The sequence below is a fragment of the Prionailurus viverrinus genome, chromosome E3 (genome assembly GCF_022837055.1).
Source record: "Prionailurus viverrinus isolate Anna chromosome E3, UM_Priviv_1.0, whole genome shotgun sequence".
In the NCBI taxonomy this organism is placed as follows: Eukaryota; Metazoa; Chordata; class Mammalia; order Carnivora; family Felidae; genus Prionailurus; species Prionailurus viverrinus.
Window position 1 is genome coordinate 41599730 of NC_062576.1, and position 17521 is coordinate 41617250.

General features: G+C 52.1%; 1 protein-coding gene across 1 annotated transcript in view; it reads right to left on the reverse strand.

The window, feature by feature from the left end:
* The window catches only part of RAB11FIP3 (RAB11 family interacting protein 3), an 82507-nt gene that overhangs the window by 23423 nt on the left and 41563 nt on the right, over positions 1-17521 (reverse strand). The window contains exons 2-3 of the mRNA XM_047837430.1: positions 16407-16500; positions 7525-7616 (exon numbers count right to left, since the gene is read on the reverse strand). Of these exons, the coding sequence (XP_047693386.1) occupies positions 7525-7616; positions 16407-16500 (186 nt within the window). The remainder of the gene's footprint in view (positions 1-7524; positions 7617-16406; positions 16501-17521) is intronic.

Consider the following 17521-nt stretch of genomic DNA (forward strand, 5'->3'; position numbering starts at 1 on the left):
TATCCAAAGAACGGTATAAGAACATGCGTTTTTCAATTAAAAAGTCACCATCAATATGTGTTATGTATGTTCAGGTTACCGCTTTGAAATTCAAGTACGTGGTTTAACCTCAAAATTCTAACCCATCAATTATTTAACCAACCCACTGTGTTCACTGGTTAAAGATCTTTCCACAGAACCTACCTTTATTTCCACTCTTAAGGACCCAGCACCCAGCACAGGGTCTGGCAGCGCAAATGACTTAAATCCAAAGAACTATTCAACAGGCCATTTTCAATTTACAACCTCAGCTGTAATTCCAATGCAAGTGCACTGGCTAGGGAAAGGAGCCAACATTTCAGGCTCAAAAAAATCTGAGGTTAACCACTTGCAAACAAGTGAGATTCCAGAGAAGGAGTTGGAAGAAAGTGCATTCTGTCCAGTTGCTCTGGTGTCACAAGGGGACAGTGTGCTTAGATGTGCCTGGTAACAAAAAGCCCCCCATCCTCCGCTAGCTTTGAGGGCCTCTCCTGGCTGCATTCCCGGGGTGCCTTGTCCCATCGAAGAGGCGTGAAGGGCCCAGGTCGAGCTGGCAAGAGCCGAGCACGCCAATGACAGGCCAGGGTCCATCCGTGGCCAGCCCATCCACCAGCCCAATGCCCCTGCACTGGGGTCCCAACCACTCTGAGTCCTGTCAAGTGGGACTGGGATTAAGAGACCACATAGACAGGTACAGAAACTTGGAGGACTGTGGGGCCCGCCAGTCCCTGGGGAGGCAGAATCCCTGCCCAATGTCTGTAAGGCCAGAATGAAACAGAATAATGTGAGAGCAGGCACTCATTGACGTTACCTCGTTACCTATGTTTCCAAAGGAAAACCAAATCTTCCTTGGAATCTAAGGCAACTAAGGAACTCCTAAAAAGCACTCACTTCAAAACCTGAAACCAGGAAATCCCTTTCAGAGGCATGGCCTCTAATACTGTTTAACATCACCATCAATGAGCAGGTACCACTTTCTGCCAGGCTCAGGACTGGCTCTTTGCTCCACGGATGGGCAGCATGGGCAGAGACGGGCAGGGTGAGCTAGGCAGGCTCCTCAAAGTCAGGGCTGGCCCTCAGGGTAGGCACAACAGAGCAGGCACAAAATTCACAGCCAATTCCTGGCTTCTGCTGAGGGGTGGCTGCTGGTTTACTGCCCAGGTGACACCGCACACTCACAAAGGGGGGGCTGCCCGAGAATCACCCAATGGCGGGAGGAAGACCTCCCCCACCCCCTAGACTTCAAACAACAACAAAGACCAGTGTTGGCTATTAGTATCCAGACGAAAACTCCTAAAAGAAAACAATTCCTCGTCTGCAAAATAGTCCCATGCAGCCCTGCTCACCTTGACTACTTAGTCCTCACACCTGGGAAGCCAGCAAGACCCACACCCTCCAATCCCCACCAAACAGGTCCATCAAGGGGCCCCCAGACACTGACTGGGGACCCTGAGATGATTTCCTAGACAGAACAGGAAACAGGACTTAACTCCTGAGGTCAGCTTTTTTTTTTTTTTTAATTTATTTTTTTTTCAACGTTTATTTATTTTTGGGACAGAGAGAGACAGAGCATGAACGGGGGAGGGGCAGAGAGAGAGGGAGACACAGAATCGGAAACAGGCTCCAGGCTCTGAGCCATCAGCCCAGAGCCTGACGCGGGGCTCGAACTCATGGACCGCGAGATCATGACCTGGCTGAAGTCGGACGCTTAACCGACTGCGCCACCCAGGCGCCCCTGAGGTCAGCTTTTAAAAAAACCAACGAACCAGCACCTCTGAAAAGCATGACGCTCCTCTCTGGCCCTCATGGACTCCGTGCCCTCGACGGGCAGCTCAGCGTGTGGCAGGGGGCTGAGGGCCCTCTCCCCAAGATGGTCCTGTCTGGCCCGCATGGACCCCCTGCCTTCGACAGGCAGCTTAGCGTGTGCCAGGGGGCTGAGCGCCCTTTCCCCACAATGCTCCTCTCTGGCCCACATGGACCCCGACCCCTCGATGGGCAGCTCGGCGTGAGCTGAGGACCCCCAGGAAGGGAAGGAGGGTCCAGGCACTCGGGCCTGTCTCTTCTGTGTGCAAGGAGCCCACCCGAATCGCACAAGTGAGGCTGGGGCTGTGGCCTAAACCCTCCCTGGGGCTTAGCCAGGACAGTTGTGGGTGCAAGTCCCTGTCCACGGACACAGAAACAAGGAGGCAAAGGGGTCACAAAGCGGCCCGCCACAGGCTGGGCATGGAACTCTGCTCTAGGGAACTCACTCACCTTTTAAACAGGTAGGGCAGGGCAGGGCGAATGTTCCCCTCCACCCTCCACTCCTTGTTCCTCAAGCAAAGCCATTCCTCCGACACAGAAGGAGAGTCAAAGAGATGAGCCCTGTTTCCCATTTCACTGAAGGCTTCATGTCTGCACTTACACTCCAAATTATAAACAGTGTCCCGGAGGAGGTCGGGTCCTGGAGTGTCAGGCACCCGCTGGGGGTGCTGAGCTGCAAATAGCCTCTTACCGGGCGGTCAGAGCCCCAGGGCACAGGAGCTGCGTGTTCTACACCTCCTCACCCTCTGAGGGTCAACTTTTACGATTCAAGAATGCCGTAAAAAAAATCCCAGCAAGCCAGGCAGTTTTCCAGAGTAGCAAGGTAAGCATCTGTCTTTTCAGAGAAGCAGGCAGAGCTCACCTCGGGGTGGGGGGGGGGGGGGGGGTGGGGGGGGCAGTCTAAAGACACGGGACAAGCTCACAGACTTGCCCCATCAGCTCAAATTTGCTACCACAAGGGACCCAACTTTGCCCTGAAGCACACAAATCTATGCTATCCACTTTCAGAGTACTTATAAACTCACAGGCTGGGATGAACTCACTTGAAAATCAAGTGCACCTGGACAGCTGTGCCACACGCTAGCAATGATGTCACCGGTTACAAGGAAGCAGGGTTCAGAGCCACTGGCGAGGGGCTCCCATGTGGCCAACACTGCCCAGGGTCTTCACTGTCCAGGTCATGGCCCCTCTGTGGGACGGTGACTGTTTGTTTCTGTGACCTGCGGGCGCTAGCCCGGGCAGCCTCAGTGGGCTCCACGCACCAGCCCCAGGAAGGGTGTGCTCTCCGAAACAGACGCCCTCCCCCCAGAAAATACTCAGAATTCCTCCCACGGAAATACTGGGGACATCTGTCCAGATCAGTCACTAGCTTCGTTCGACTAACCTTGCGGCCTTCCTATCTGCAAGTGGTGCTGGCGTTTCAGCAAAACCTTCGTGCTCCCCTGAAGGTAACGATGAAGCCTCAGAAAAAAGTTTAACCTGCTCCCAGACACGCTCCATTAAGCGTCCTGCTGTGCTGACTGACGGGGGGGGGGGGGGGGGGGGGGGGGGGGAGGGGGCAAAGTTCAGGAAGTGTCCTTGTTGGGTTTTTAACAGTCACTGCTCAAAACAGTGGCTTTTGTTCTTGACTTTCAAACCTCTGTTGTAACAGTTTACAGAAAAGGCACGGTCGCCATCATTTTATTAAGGAAGCTCTTTCCTCTAGGGGCCTTGGTAGGAAGAGGGAGGGACAGAGAAGGCACAGCAGGGACAGTTCTTATCATTTCTGTTTGTGCCAGTTCTCTGACCCTCCCATGGTCATGGCCCTTCCAGAAACCCTGGGGGCAGAGCTCCACCCCCCCCTCCAGCACGCTGCAGGGCCTGGGGCACTCCTCCCTGCATGCCTGCCTCGTCCCCTCCCCTCCCCTCACTGCTGCCCTCACCCCTCCCCACTCCTCAGGGAGGCCACGTCGTAACTCTCCTAGGGGTGACTCGAGCAAGGAGCCTACAGGAAGCGGGGGGGGGGGGGGGGGGACCCCGGAGCAGCCCACCAGTGGACTGCAAAGCACCCCTGCCCCCACACCGCTGCGTGCTGGGCCAGAAGTCATTACAAAGCTTATTTATCTCTGAAGGTCACCAGAAGAGGGTAAGATTTGCAAGTAATGCCCATATCTTCCACCCATATTTTTACCAAAATTTTTTCTTTTAAATGTTTGTTTTTGAGACAAAAAGTGTGTACGTGCACACGAGGGGGTGGAGGAGGAAGGGCAGAGAGAGACAGGGACAGAGGATCCAAAGCAGGCTCTGCACTTACAGCAGCGAGCCCAACATGGGCCCGAACCCGTGAACCACGAGATCACGACCCGAGCTGAAGTCAGAGGCTCAATGATGGAGCCACCCAGGTGCCCTTGAACTTGGAAGATTATATGACATGCAAGCTTTTTTAAAAGAACATCTTTCTAGAAGTTTCACAGTACCTGGTCCCAGTCCCCTGAAAGTTACACCTAAAGATCATAAAAAGACACGGAAGAGCCTTTTTTGGGGGGAGGGCCTTAAATTCACATTACTAAGCAAGAGAAGCCAGGCAGCAAAGGCCACACACTGGATTCCAACTCTGTGACATTCTGGAAAAGGCAGAACTATGCATACAGCATAAGGTCAGTTGCTGCCAGGTGCTATCGGGGAAGGAAGGGTGAGTCCAGGAAGCAGAGCATGCGGAAGGCAGTGAAACTCCTTGGCAGGATACTACACAGGGCACACATGACCTTGTCCACTTGTTAAAACCACCATGAGGGAGCCCTAGTGTACACAGTGGGCTTTTGTTAACAGCAACAGATCTGTACTGGATCATCAGTTATAACAAATGCACCACACTAATTAATGCAAGACATTCATGATGAAGGAAACTGTGTGTGTGTGTGTGTGTGTGTGTGTGTGTGTGTGTGCGTGCGCGCGCGCGTGCGTGCGCGTGTGTACAGGGGAGAATGGGGACTCTCCGTACTATCTGCTTCATTTTCTGTAAAGCTAAAACTGCTAAAATACAAAGTGTATTAATTTTTTTTAAGTAACAAAACATAACCTTATCCTCCTTTATGAAAAACAAATTAGCATCCTTTGAAATTTGCATTCTTTGAAACATCGGGTTCCCACCATGCCTTCCAAAGGTGACAAGCGAGCGCAAGGCGGGAGCTGGTACCCCCAAGGGTACCACACTCCTGTGGGCCTCGGGGATCCACCTGCACAAGGACGGGAAGATGCGGAGTTGGACAGGACCCCCGGGTCTGCTCTGCTCAGGGTTCAAGAGGCAGCCCCAACATCAGAGGCTCCCACACTTCTGGACCAAATGAACTCTTGGAAGTACAAAATGTGTTGATGCCTCCTACTACCCTGAGTGACCCTGTATCAGTGTCCTGGGGCAGCCACATCAAATGACCACAAACCGGGCAGCTTCAAACAACAGGAATGTATTCCGGCCAGCAAGGGTAAGCTCTTCCTGAGATTCCAAGGGAGGCTCCCTCCTGCCTCGTCCAGCTCCTGGTGGCCCCGACTGCATCTTTCCAGCGTCTGCTGCATCAGCACACTGCCCCTGTGTGTCTTCTCCTGGCTTCTAAGGACACCAGTCATTGGATTCAGGGCCCAGCCTACTACCCAGAATGATATCATCTCGAAACCCTCAACTTATTACATCCACAAAGACCCTATCTCCGGGGCGCCTGGGTGGCGCAGTCGGTTAAGCGTCCAACTTCAGCTCAGGTCACGATCTCGCGGTCCGTGAGTTCGAGCCCCACGTCGGCTCTGGGCTGATGGCTCAGAGCCTGGAGCCTGTTTTCGATTCTGTGTCTCCCTCTCTCTCTGCCCCTCCCCCGTTCATGCTCTGTCTCTCTCTGTCTCAAAAATAAATAAACGTTAAAAAAAAAAAAAAAAAGACCCTATCTCCAAATAAGGTCACGTTCACAGGTTCCGAGTGATCGTACCTTTCAGGAGACTACTATTCAACCCACTGCACCCACTATGATGATCCAGCAGAAACCTGAGACAAGGATAGAGCAGAAGATCCTGATGTAGGTGCTCGGGCTCCGCTGGGAGGGGGATAGAGGTCTGATGGTCACTGACTGCAGAAGTGTTGTGACCCCTCAGATGCTCTAAACAAGGAAAGAAGGACTCCCCTGACCTTAGGTACATTCCTGGAAAATTCAAGGGGTGTCCAACTGCAAAGAGGCTTCTCCACCTTGCTGGAAAGGGAGCCAGCCCCACTCCAGTCATGAGAGCAGCCACCCTACTACATCACAGGGTCTGGCAGCCCATCTGAAATGTGACGCATCAGAATCCTGCCCTCCTGCAGCCCCTACTTGGCCACACATGCCCCATGTGACATCTGGTGCCCAATGCCAGGACCGGGCCTGACACCCCACAAAGTCACACGCAAAATGAACACACCAACCTCACCAAACAGGATGCAAGGTGGGGTGGTCCCTGCCCTCGGGAGGCTCACACTTGGCTGGTACTCTGGGACAAAGCTGTGGTGAATGCTCCCAGTTGGCCCAGAGGTCTATGCCAGCAGAAGAGATGGTCAGAAAGTGAACCTATGTTATCCGAGGTCTGACCAATACCTGGAGCAGCCTCTCAGAGCCAGGACACAAGACCCCAAAGGAAAGTAGTGAGTCCCTGTGGTCTATGAGAAGCCACTCTGTGCAACTCCCTCATTTTACCAAGGCACCAAGGCTCACAGCCACCAGGTCACAGCCTGGCCCTGTTCCCTGCACCCCTCTGAGCAACAGAGGACTGAGGGGCTGGTGGCTACCATCACCACCTTCCCCACAGCTCTTCAGGCGCTCAGGAGTTTCTAATGTATTTTTTTTTTTTTAATTTTTTTTTTTTTTTCAACGTTTATTTATTTTTGGGACAGAGAGAGACAGAGCATGAACGGGGGAGGGGCAGAGAGAGAGGGAGACACAGAACCGGAAACAGGCTCCAGACTCTGAGCCATCAGCCCAGAGCCTGACGCGGGGCTCGAACTCACGGACCGCGAGATCGTGACCCGGCTGAAGTCGGACGCTTAACCGACTGCGCCACCCAGGCGCCCCTAATGTATTTTTTTAATAAGAAAAAACTGCAGGTCCAGCCACATGGGCTGTCCCAGCATCGGCTCACCCCTCCAACCGGAGCGGGGGGGGGGACAAAACTGTGGTAGCCTCCTGTGACTGTGCTCACAGACCTCCGCCCTGCCATGCAGAGAACAAAACACCCACAATTGCAGGTGACACCATGTAACCATAGCAACCCTAGAGGCAGGTGGCAAAGGAGCACGAGGTGTTACAAGTCCCTAAACCCCAGAAACGACTTGAAATTCGGTAACATGAAAACCTTACACAAGACCTCTGCTCTGGCCTTGCTTGGCAGCCTGGCAGAAGGTGACAGCAATAGCACTGGAGAGCCCTACCAGCCCAGCCCAGCTCTCTGCTGACAACAGGCCCCAAGGGGACCGCCGTCAATGATCTCAGGTGAGCAGTGGTGGAGCAGACACCTGCCGACCCTCTGCCGCAACCAGGAGCCCCCCAGCCCCTGGCCGCGGACACAGGGCTGCAGAGTGAGCCCTGCCCTGCCCTCCCTTCCACTTCCTGCAGAAATATCCCCGGTACCACTAAGTGGAGTGGGATTCAGAGGGCAGAAAGGAAGACGTGTCACATCAAACTCCTTCTCAGCCCCTCAGTGAGAACCACTTGCCTCAAAGGTAACGAAGTCGTCGAACTCATCGGGGCAGGCGGGCGGCTCCTCGTCCTGGGCAGGTGCAACCCCGCACAGCTGGCCATCAGACTCTGCAGGAGAGAAGACCCAGTACTCAGCAGGAAGCCTAGACCAGCCCCAGAGGCCATGGGGGAAGGCGCCAGAGGGGTGAAGGCGAGCCCTGCTCGGGACAGCCAGTGAGAAGCCCAGGGGAGAAAGCAGCATGGTTACGATGGGGAAGCACGTGCCCTCTCCCCCCAGAGAGGTGGTGTAGAGGCAGAATGATAAAACATTTGTTTCTTTAGACCCCCAACAGCACTGCAAAAGAGAAGGAGCAAGATCTCAAGCCCATGACACTGTTCACGGGCTTTAAAAAGTATCAGGTACCAGATTTAAATTTTTTAAAACTGTGTGTGTTTGGGGCCATGTAGGTGTGATGGAACTATACCAAAATAGCATCTTGCGCTCGGTGTTGGGCTCGCTGGCAGTTTTTATTGCCTTCATTTTTGCTAAACTTTATCTTTAGCAATAAATGTCTTATAATAAGGAAAATTTTAAATCCAAAATAAAGGGGTGAGTGGACACACCAACATACCGGGAGGTGAGCGCAAACTCCATGGGGTAGAATCCCCTGGTTCCAGACCCTTGCACACCTCACCCCATATACCTCTTCATCTAGCTGTTCCTTTGTAACCTTGTGAGTAAACTGCTAATGGTAAGTAAAGTGTTTCCCTGGGTTCTATGAGCCATTATAGCAAATTATCACACCTGGGGGAGGGGTACTGAGGACCCCGGATTCATTGTCAGGTCAGAGAGAAGTGTGGGTGGCCCAGGAGGGTGAAGTGGGGTCTTCACGAACTCTGACAGTTGGTGTCAGAGCAAATTAAATTGTGGGACACCCAGCTGGTGTCCCTAGAGAACTGGAGATCCCAGAGAACTGGAGAATCACTGAGTGAGGAAATCCCACATACTTGGTGTCAGTGTTATGAACAGAACACAGATCATAATAGGAATTACTTATTTAAAATGCATCACTTAGGAGCGCCTGGGTGGCTCAGTTGGTTAAGTGTCCGACTCTTGATTCTGGCTCAGGTCATGATCTCACGATCTGTGGGATTGAGCCCCGTGTCAGGCTCTGTGCTGATAGCGCGGAGCCTGCTTGGGATTCATTCTCTCTCTCTCTCTCTCTCTCTCTCTCTCTCTCTCTCTCTCTCTCTCTCTCTTTCAAAATACATAAGTAAACTTAAAAAAAATATTTTAAGTACATAAGTTATTTAATATATCTCACATGATCTAACGTAACATCAGTCCCTTATTTATTTTATTTTTTGAAGTAAGCTCTATGCCCAGCGTGGGGCTCAAACTTGCAACCCCAAGATCAAGAGTCACAAGCCCTTCCAACAGAGACAGCCAGTCGCCCCCAGAGGACAACTCTGCCAATGGGACCACATGGGGAGAATGCTGCTAGCCATCCCCATGTCCTCCAGCCAGGCTCTGAAGACTCAGTGGTTCGAAGTTACCGCAAGAGCCCCGGTAAGCAGGGAAGGGAGAACAGATACTGAAGGGCCCTTCACCACACGGCAACGGCAGGACCCACGGCCATTCTGTCCTGTCTCTAAATGACTCTCTTGGGTTGCTTGGGTAGCTCAGTCAGTTAAGCATCCGACTTCAGCTCACGTCATGATCTCACAGTTCGTGGGTTCGAGCCCCACGTCCAGCTCTGTGCTGACAGCTCAGAGCCTGTAGCCTGCTTAGGATTCTATGTCGTCCTCTCTCTCGGCCCATCCCCTGCTCACGCTCTGTCTCCCTCTCTCTTTCTCTCTCTCAAAAATAAACATTAATTTTTTTTAATAAAGGACTCTCAATTTAAACAGAATAATGCTTTCCCTTAACAACAGTGTAAATTGAAATATTTATGTATCGCGCAATTATGAGATGCCTTTGTCAACTCAAAGCTACTTTGCAGTACTGATCAAAGCCCTTATGCCAAAAAAAACTCCTATGTGGCCTTTAAGAATCACGGGCACTTTTGTTGCTGTTGTTTCGCACCATTTTCCCCAGGAGTGTGGTTAAGTATCCCAGTGGGGCGGATGGCAGCAGGCAAGGAGGAGCATGGGAGCCCACACACCGGGGCCCCTGTACTGAGAGGTGGGGTCTCTGGTGCAGGTGACGCGGTGAAGGTTGCTGTGGACACAAGTTTGGGGTTTCTGGGGCAGGGGGTGGAGGGCCCCAATCACCCCCGTGCACGTGTCTTTGTAAAAAGCTAAGCTGTCTTTGGCCTATGTCCCCTCTCAGATGTTAAGTCTTCCCTGCCCTCCGAAGCCTGAAACACAAAATTCAAAGCTCTCAAAACACAACCGATGGTTCTAGATGTGGATTGTGCTCAGCCTCCAGAGGTGGACAAATGGTCTTGCCCCACACTGTGGAGAGGGGGGGTGGGGACAAAGCTAGTGCTGCCATATTCCTCATGGGAACTAAGTATGATTGTTCTGTAAGTTTTCTTCATGTGAATTAAAACAATTTTCAGTTAAGTGGACATTTTTAATGTGCATTCATCCCACTCTTCCAGAGCTTGGGGGAGGGCGTAGCCAGTGTAATGGCCTATTTGTAGCAATCTGCAGCGCCCCCCCCCCCCACCCTCCCGCCCGGACTCATTCTATTCCTGAAATAAGGCAGGCCTGTGGTATGACAGTGAAAATCTCCCTGTGCTTCACTGCAAACTGGGTCAACACACCGCGTCCCTTGCTGTGTCGCCCCTGGGTGCAGAAGAGGCCCGCTGGCCAAGACAGGCCACCCGCACGCTGGAGGAGCACCGGAGACAGCTCCATGGAATGTGGGTCCGTGATCACATGCTGCACCCTCCCAAATGCTATCACGTCACAACTTCAAAATCAGCTTTGACTTGCTTTCATTACGATTTTATTTTCAGTCTCCTTTCCTAATGAAACTTAAAAGATGAAGTCAAACTACAGAGAAAAGAAAAACAAAGCCTGAGTCCCTGATACCACCTGGCAGTATGTCCGATGCAGGTGGGGCATCCCCACCAACACGGCCTCCCCTGAGCCCACATGGGCTGTGGACACCTGGAGGCCCAGCGCCTCACGCCCACTCTCGGATGCGGTCCCTGTGAGCTGGCACTGAGCCCAGGGGCCACTCACCCACCCACCCTGTGGGGAAGTCCAAGTCCTCCCTCGTTGCCCACAGCCTGGCCGTGTCCCCAGTGCCTTCACCTCCACCTTTTGACCCCGCCTGCCCAACCTGGCCACGGTGGCCTCCCTGCAGCCCCCAAACACGCCAACGCGCCGTACTCAGGCACCCCTACCCCTGCTTCACCCTCCTCCTGTAGCTGCTGTGCCTCGCTGTCTGTGGGCTGTCCTCCACTGGAAAGCCAGCTCCCAGGGGCAGGGGACACTGTTCTTCCACATGGGCTGTGTCCCTGGAGCCTAGATCAGTCCGGCTCGATGATATCTGTACCCGCACTCCTCACGGGCCTCAGCCGTGCCTCCCTTGGCTGCGGCCCTCACGCCGTCTGCTTCAAGCTCTCGTCGCCACAATTCCCCTCAGCCCAGCCTCTGGCCAGAGCCCCTCTGCCATGCACCCTGGCAGCAGAATGCGCCCCCATGGCCCACCACCTCACTTCGGGAGCAGGGGTCTGCTCTGTGCAGGCTAAATTCCAGGCAGGGGGACATCACCTGCAATGTGGCATCGCATTGAGACCAAGCCTCGCCCTCTGGGGACGCTTCTATTCCAGAATGTTCTCGCCAAAGGAAAACACACAGCACTATTTCCTGGAGCATGCATGCTAACTCTGGGACTGACTGGGAGGTTTTTGTTTTTAATTAAACCAAAGTGGAACTATTACCAGCAAGAATGAGAAAATACTGAGACTCAAACAATTCCTGTGGGTGCTCTGTGTGGTGCGTGGGCCGGCCCGAGGCAGGACTTCGCTGTGGTATCCTGACTTAGAAGCTCAGAGCAGCGAGGCACTGCTCCCAGGTTCAAAAGGCAGTGCAGCTGCAGCACTGGACAGACAGAACGCAGCTGGCCAGGTGCCATGAGGGTGGGGAGGGACCAGGTATCCCTGGTCAGGGGAGCCAAGAGAGGGGGCCCCAGGGGAGAGCGGGCTAGAGCAACTCCAGCCAGCTCCTCTCAGGCACAGCCCAGGACCCTCCCAGGGCCTCACCTCAGGCTCCCCTCTGCCAGCTCCTGTGACAGACACAGGGGGACAGCCCACACAAAGGCAAGCAGGAGGGAGGAGGGGTGGCAGGTGCAGGCAGAGGCCCTGTCTCAGTGAGTCAGGGTGAGGTCAGGACTCAAGGACACAGGCCACTTCTCACACCACACCGATACCCATGTGCTCCTTGAGTCACTCAACTTCAAGACACATGCAACCCACGAGACGGCCCCACGGGGCAACAGCCAGCAGCCCCTCCTTCTCTGCAGATAAAGAATCAGCCTGTGCAGGGATGGCTCTTCTCCCCTGCCAGGCGTCAGCGGGTCACAAGTTTTCCAGGAGCGCTTGCTGACTCCCAGGTCACGACCCTCCAGGAACTCCTCCAGACGAGCTCCATTTTGCATGAACTGTGCCTATTAGAGCAGACCAGCCACCAGCCTGCCCACAGAATCCTGGACTGTGGCTGAGAGAGGGCCTCAGAGCCACACGGACGGCACCGGCCACCTGGCTGGCTGCCACACTGGGTTCTTTCCTGCCCAGACCCACGGGACCAGCTGCCACTGCTGTTCCCAGCCCCAACTCTTCAGAGGAATCTGTGTTGCTCAATCCCCCAGACCCAAGGAAGCCCATGGATGCTGCTGTGGCTGTGCCATCAGTAAGCCCACACACCAAGCTTCCCACCTGACAGGCGTGACCAGCACGCTGTGCATCTGTGGTCACCCAGGGAGATGGGTTCCTGTCTGTGACGGACAGTGGTCACGACAAACCTAGGGGGCACACATCATCACTCCTGGGGCCGGAGAACGGAACGGTGCTGACAGGCTGAGGCAGCACAAGGCAGTCCTCACACCCTTAGCCTGTCGTCCTTGTCCCTCTACATAGTGTTTCTAAGTAGTTCCTGTGAATTCCTGGATTCTAGAATTTTCTTCCAACATCCTGCATAGTACTTGAGGATTTTAGCATTAGCTTCTCCACCTTCCCTCTCCTAACCTTCCAAAATGGTTAAGTCCCAGTCATTGGTTACATAAACGGTTAATCTGTTTAATTACTATGACTGTGTAAAACGGCATTCATTGCCCAGCCACGCAGTATTCTAGAAGCACGTTTTCCCTCTTTTTAGCCTTCTTGGTTTTCCCGGCAATGTTAACTGCTTTCTGGGGACTTAGGCTTGGCCTCTGTACATCTGTCGCCTTCTTACCCCCAAACCATCAGGCAGAGCAGTGAAGCCTTCTCCACTGACCTACCGGTTCTGAGCTCCTCAGACTCCATCACCATCAAACCAGCACGAGGGTGAAATAAAGCCATCTAAAACTAATGATGCCACCACGTTTGTGAGACGTGCGTCTCCTCCCTGTGACACCGAGATCAAACAGACAAACACAGGAAGTCTCAACCGTACACGCATGAGCCCGTGTACTCTGGTCAGAGAGTAAGTATTCCACCAAGCACACACACAACACGTGTGAGACCCGGCTGTGTGGCACACCACGAAATAAACTCAACAAGGAACAGAGTGAATAGAGAAGCACGCCTGGATGGCTCAGTCAGTTAAGCACCCGACTTTGGCTCAGGTCATGATCCCGTGGTTTGTGGGTTCGAGCCCCATGTCGGGCTCTGTGCTGGCAGCTCAGAGCCCGGAGCCTGCTTCGGATTCTGTGTCTCCCTCTCTCTCTGCCCCTCCCCCAACTCCCTCCTTCTCTCTCTCTCTCTCAAAAATAAATAAACGTAAAAAAAAGTGAACACAGAGATCCCATTCTCTATCACACACAATTAGGTTTAAAACTAATGACAAGATTTTTTTCAAGTTTTTTTCTTTTTTTAATGTTTATTTATTTATTTTTGAGAGAGAGAACACGAGCAGCGGAGGGGCAGAGACAGAGAGAGGGAGACAGAGAATACAAAGTAGGCTCAGGGCTGACAGCGCAAAGCCCAACACGGGGCCAGAACTCATGAATCTGAGATCACGACCTGAACCACAAAGTCTGATGCTTAACCAACGTAAGCCACCTGAATGCCCCTAATGACCAGATTTTTATTTGTTTGTTTAGCGTTTACTTATTTTTGAGGGAAAGAGAGAGCAGGGGCAGAGGAGGGGCAGAGAGAGGCAGAGACAGAATTCGAAGCAGGCTCCAGGCTGTGAGATTTTAAAATACCTTTTGAAACCAGGATGCCTGGGTGGCTCATGCAGTTGAGCATCTGAGCATCCGACTTCAGCTCAGGTCATGATCTCATGGCTCACAAGTTCGAGCCCCACATCGAACTCTGTACTGACAGCTCGGAGCCTGGAGCCTACTTCGAATTCTGTTGTCTCCCTCTCTCTCTTTGCCCTTCTCCCACTCATGTTCTGTCTGTCTCTCTCTCTCAAAAATAAACATTAAAAAAAATACACTTAGAAATTAAAATAACTTTTAAATAATTGATGAGTCAGGGAAATCATACTGGATTTTAAAACACAGAGGAAAAAGCATATACTTGGATTTCCCCCAAAGGTTTACCGAAAGTTGTTGGAGCACAAAGCCATTCCAAGGGTCCTGGGCACAGGTGCACTGGCCCAGGGAGGTCCTGAGGAGCATGGCTGGGGGCAAGTGAATGTGCTCCATTCAGGAAGCCTCCAAAGGCACTGGAGGTGGAGCAGAGGCCAAAATGTGCATGAAACCACCATCAAACTTTTTGTCCAAAAGGGTGAAGGCTTAAACAACTTCCTGTTTTAACTACATGTCTAGCCTCAGAAAATCACCTAAGGATTACAACATACTGGTTACAAGGGGAGAGACATAGGCATGTGGTGCTAAGCCTAAACACTCCCAAGTTCATCTGAGGGCTCTCTTCTTCCTCCCACTGCCCGCATGGCGTTACCCACGTCATCCATCCCCTGCTAGTACCACCTCCCAGAGGGTCTCCTGCCTCACACCTGCTCTACATGTCTCTCCCCAGGCCCCATCTGCCCACGAGATGGTGGCATCCTCACCACGGCCCCAGGGCCTGCAGACTTTCCATCAGTGGGCTCAGCCAACCTCATCACAGGCCTCAGGACAGCTCCGCCACCTGGACCAGATCTCACTCCAGCCACCCTTACCTGGCTCCCCTCCGGCCCTCCTCACAGAGGGCTCCTACCTAGAGCCAGGCTGTATGGTTCTATGGCATGGCCCCCTGCCACCATACGGACCATTCCCTCTCTCGATATGTGCTCTGGACCCAAAGGACCACAGGGCCCCCAGACTATGGTAGTATTCACACAGGTCCCGAGACACAGAGCACATCTCAGAACCACCTGGGCTCAGCATCACAGGAAACCCAGTTCCTATAGGACACCGTTGGGCAATACAGTAGACAAACAGGGGACAGACAAGATAGGTGACTCTGCCAACAACTGCTGATAAGACTTGGAGTCCAAGGGCCTCCCCTGACCCAGCCACTGCAGGTCCTGCCCCTGTTCTCCCTCTTCCTTCTCTGACAAGTGCAGGAAGAAGGGAAGGGCTTGCTTGCAACCAGTGCCTTTCGGCCACCATCACCCCCACACACCTGGCTGAAGCTGGGGCATGAAAAAAAGAGGGCTCTCCAGAGCTCCAGAATTCGACGTGAAGGGACAGCATACGGGCAACTTGAGTGCACGTGAGATACTAAGCTCACACCCAGAAGGCCAGCCATCCCACTCCTGTGTACAGGCCCCAAAGGCATGAAAACATGTGCCCACACAAAGAATTATACACAAATGTCACTAGGACCTTTACTCATAACAGCCCCAAACTGGAAACATACTAGCCCCGAAACAAGTGTCCACCCCTGGGCAGAGAGAAACGACACATGGTACAAGAATACAATGGAACTGCTCTGCCATCGAAACACAGACCCCAACCGTGCAACATACGTGCGTCTCAAAAACGTCACACGCAGGGAGACACCAGACGTAGAGCACATACTGATCATTTCCTTTGTGTCAACAAAGCCCCTACGAGGCAAAACTGACCTAGGGTGATGAAAATCAGCCAAGACGGTGCTGAGAGGGCAGAGAGACCACGTGGAGGCCGTGAGGAAGAGGTCTGCAGGGATGGTAACACTTGGTAGAGATTTGCATTATTAGACATAAGAATTTGTCAAAATTCAGACTGGCTTAAGATTTACTTAAGATTTGTGCATTTCACTGTAAATTTTTACTCAAGGTAAGACTGCAAACAAATATTGAACTGTAGGTAATGACTGGCACACATGCTGAAGTATTTAGGGTGAAATGTACAGGAGTATGCAACTTGTTAGGGTGAGTGTACGTACGGGAGTATGTGATTTGAAACGCATCCCATTAAAAACAGGATGGCTTGTCGGCCAGACAGAGGATGGACTGATACACAACAATGTAAATACAGCAACATGCGGCCTCTAGGGCACCAACGGCAAGGATGCACGTGGGTGCTCACACGTAAGCCTTTCGATATTCTGGTATGTCTGGGGAAAGGGGCAGTAGCTTTCTAACATTATGGATAAGAGACCGAGTTAGACAGTTCTCTAAGATAGGGTGTGTGAGGAGCAAAGAACAGTGAGAGAGCACCCTGAAACCGGAGTATTTTAGGGGCTTTGAGGAGAAGGGAAGATGTTAAGCCCAGCCAAAGGAGCCTGAGGAATGAGGGGTATTCCTAAGGTTGGCTGAGGGCACAGCAGGGCAAGGGCTGGAAGACAGAATGCGAGAAGGAAGCACAAGGTGGGGTAGACTGACCTCCATTCCTGATTGCGGTGATCCCTCGGTAGAAGTCCTCAAAACTGATCACGCCAAGCCCACCGGGGTCCAAGTATTTCGTTAAGTCCTTCACCTGCAATTGTCAAGTGAGAGTATGTTACCCAAGCCGTACAAAATCAGAGGGAGAGTACACCAGGTGTCGGACCCCTTCACCACATTCAGAGGAGCAGCCTTCTTGCAAGGTATGGTACTGAAAATAAGAGCCATTTATTCCTCTGATCCGAAGGCCACCCACAGCTCCAGCCAAAGACAAGTGGCCTCCCAGCAGAAAGCTGCCAAAGGCACCTGGGACCATGAATCGTGGAAGTTAAGGCTATGCTCTCAAAGGTCAATAGTCATGCTTCTTGGGCACCTGGGGGGCTCAATCGGTTAAGCGTCTGACTCTTGACTCAGGTCATGATCTCACAGTTCGTGGGATCGAGCCCTGCATTGGGCTCTGCGCTGACAGCCTGCTTGGGATTCATTCATTCATATCCACCCCCCCTTCCCCCCTGCCCCTCCCCCACTTGCGCTCACCTGCTCTCCCCTCCACCCCAAATAAAAATAAACTTTGAAAAAGAAATTAGTCATGCTTCCTAATTGTGAAGATTGGAAGTGTCAAAGTTTTAGATATTCTAGCCAGTATCTAGATTATTACTACAGCACAGTCCCACCTATCCATTCTGACATGCCTTTCCAACTGTGCAGAGTCCTTAGTAAAAATAACTTAGGCAAGAAGATGCTGGATATCAAAAATCTTAAGTAAGATGATTCACACATGGATGTTAGAGAATGAAACTCTTCAGGAAAAAGATATATTTATACTTTCAAGTATAAACTGTGTTTCATCAAAATTTAAAACTTCTGCGCTTCAAAAGACACCATTAGTAAAACTAAAAGACCAGACCTAGACTAGAAGATATTTGCAAATCATATATCTGGATAAAGGACTTGTACCCAGAATGTATAAAGAAAACTTACAATTCAACAATACCACAATTTTTTTTTTTAATGGGCAAAACATTTAAATAAACATTCTACCAAACAAGATAGACAAATGGCTGGGGTGCCTGGGTGGCTCAGTAAATTAAGCATCCAACTTGCAGCTAGGGTAG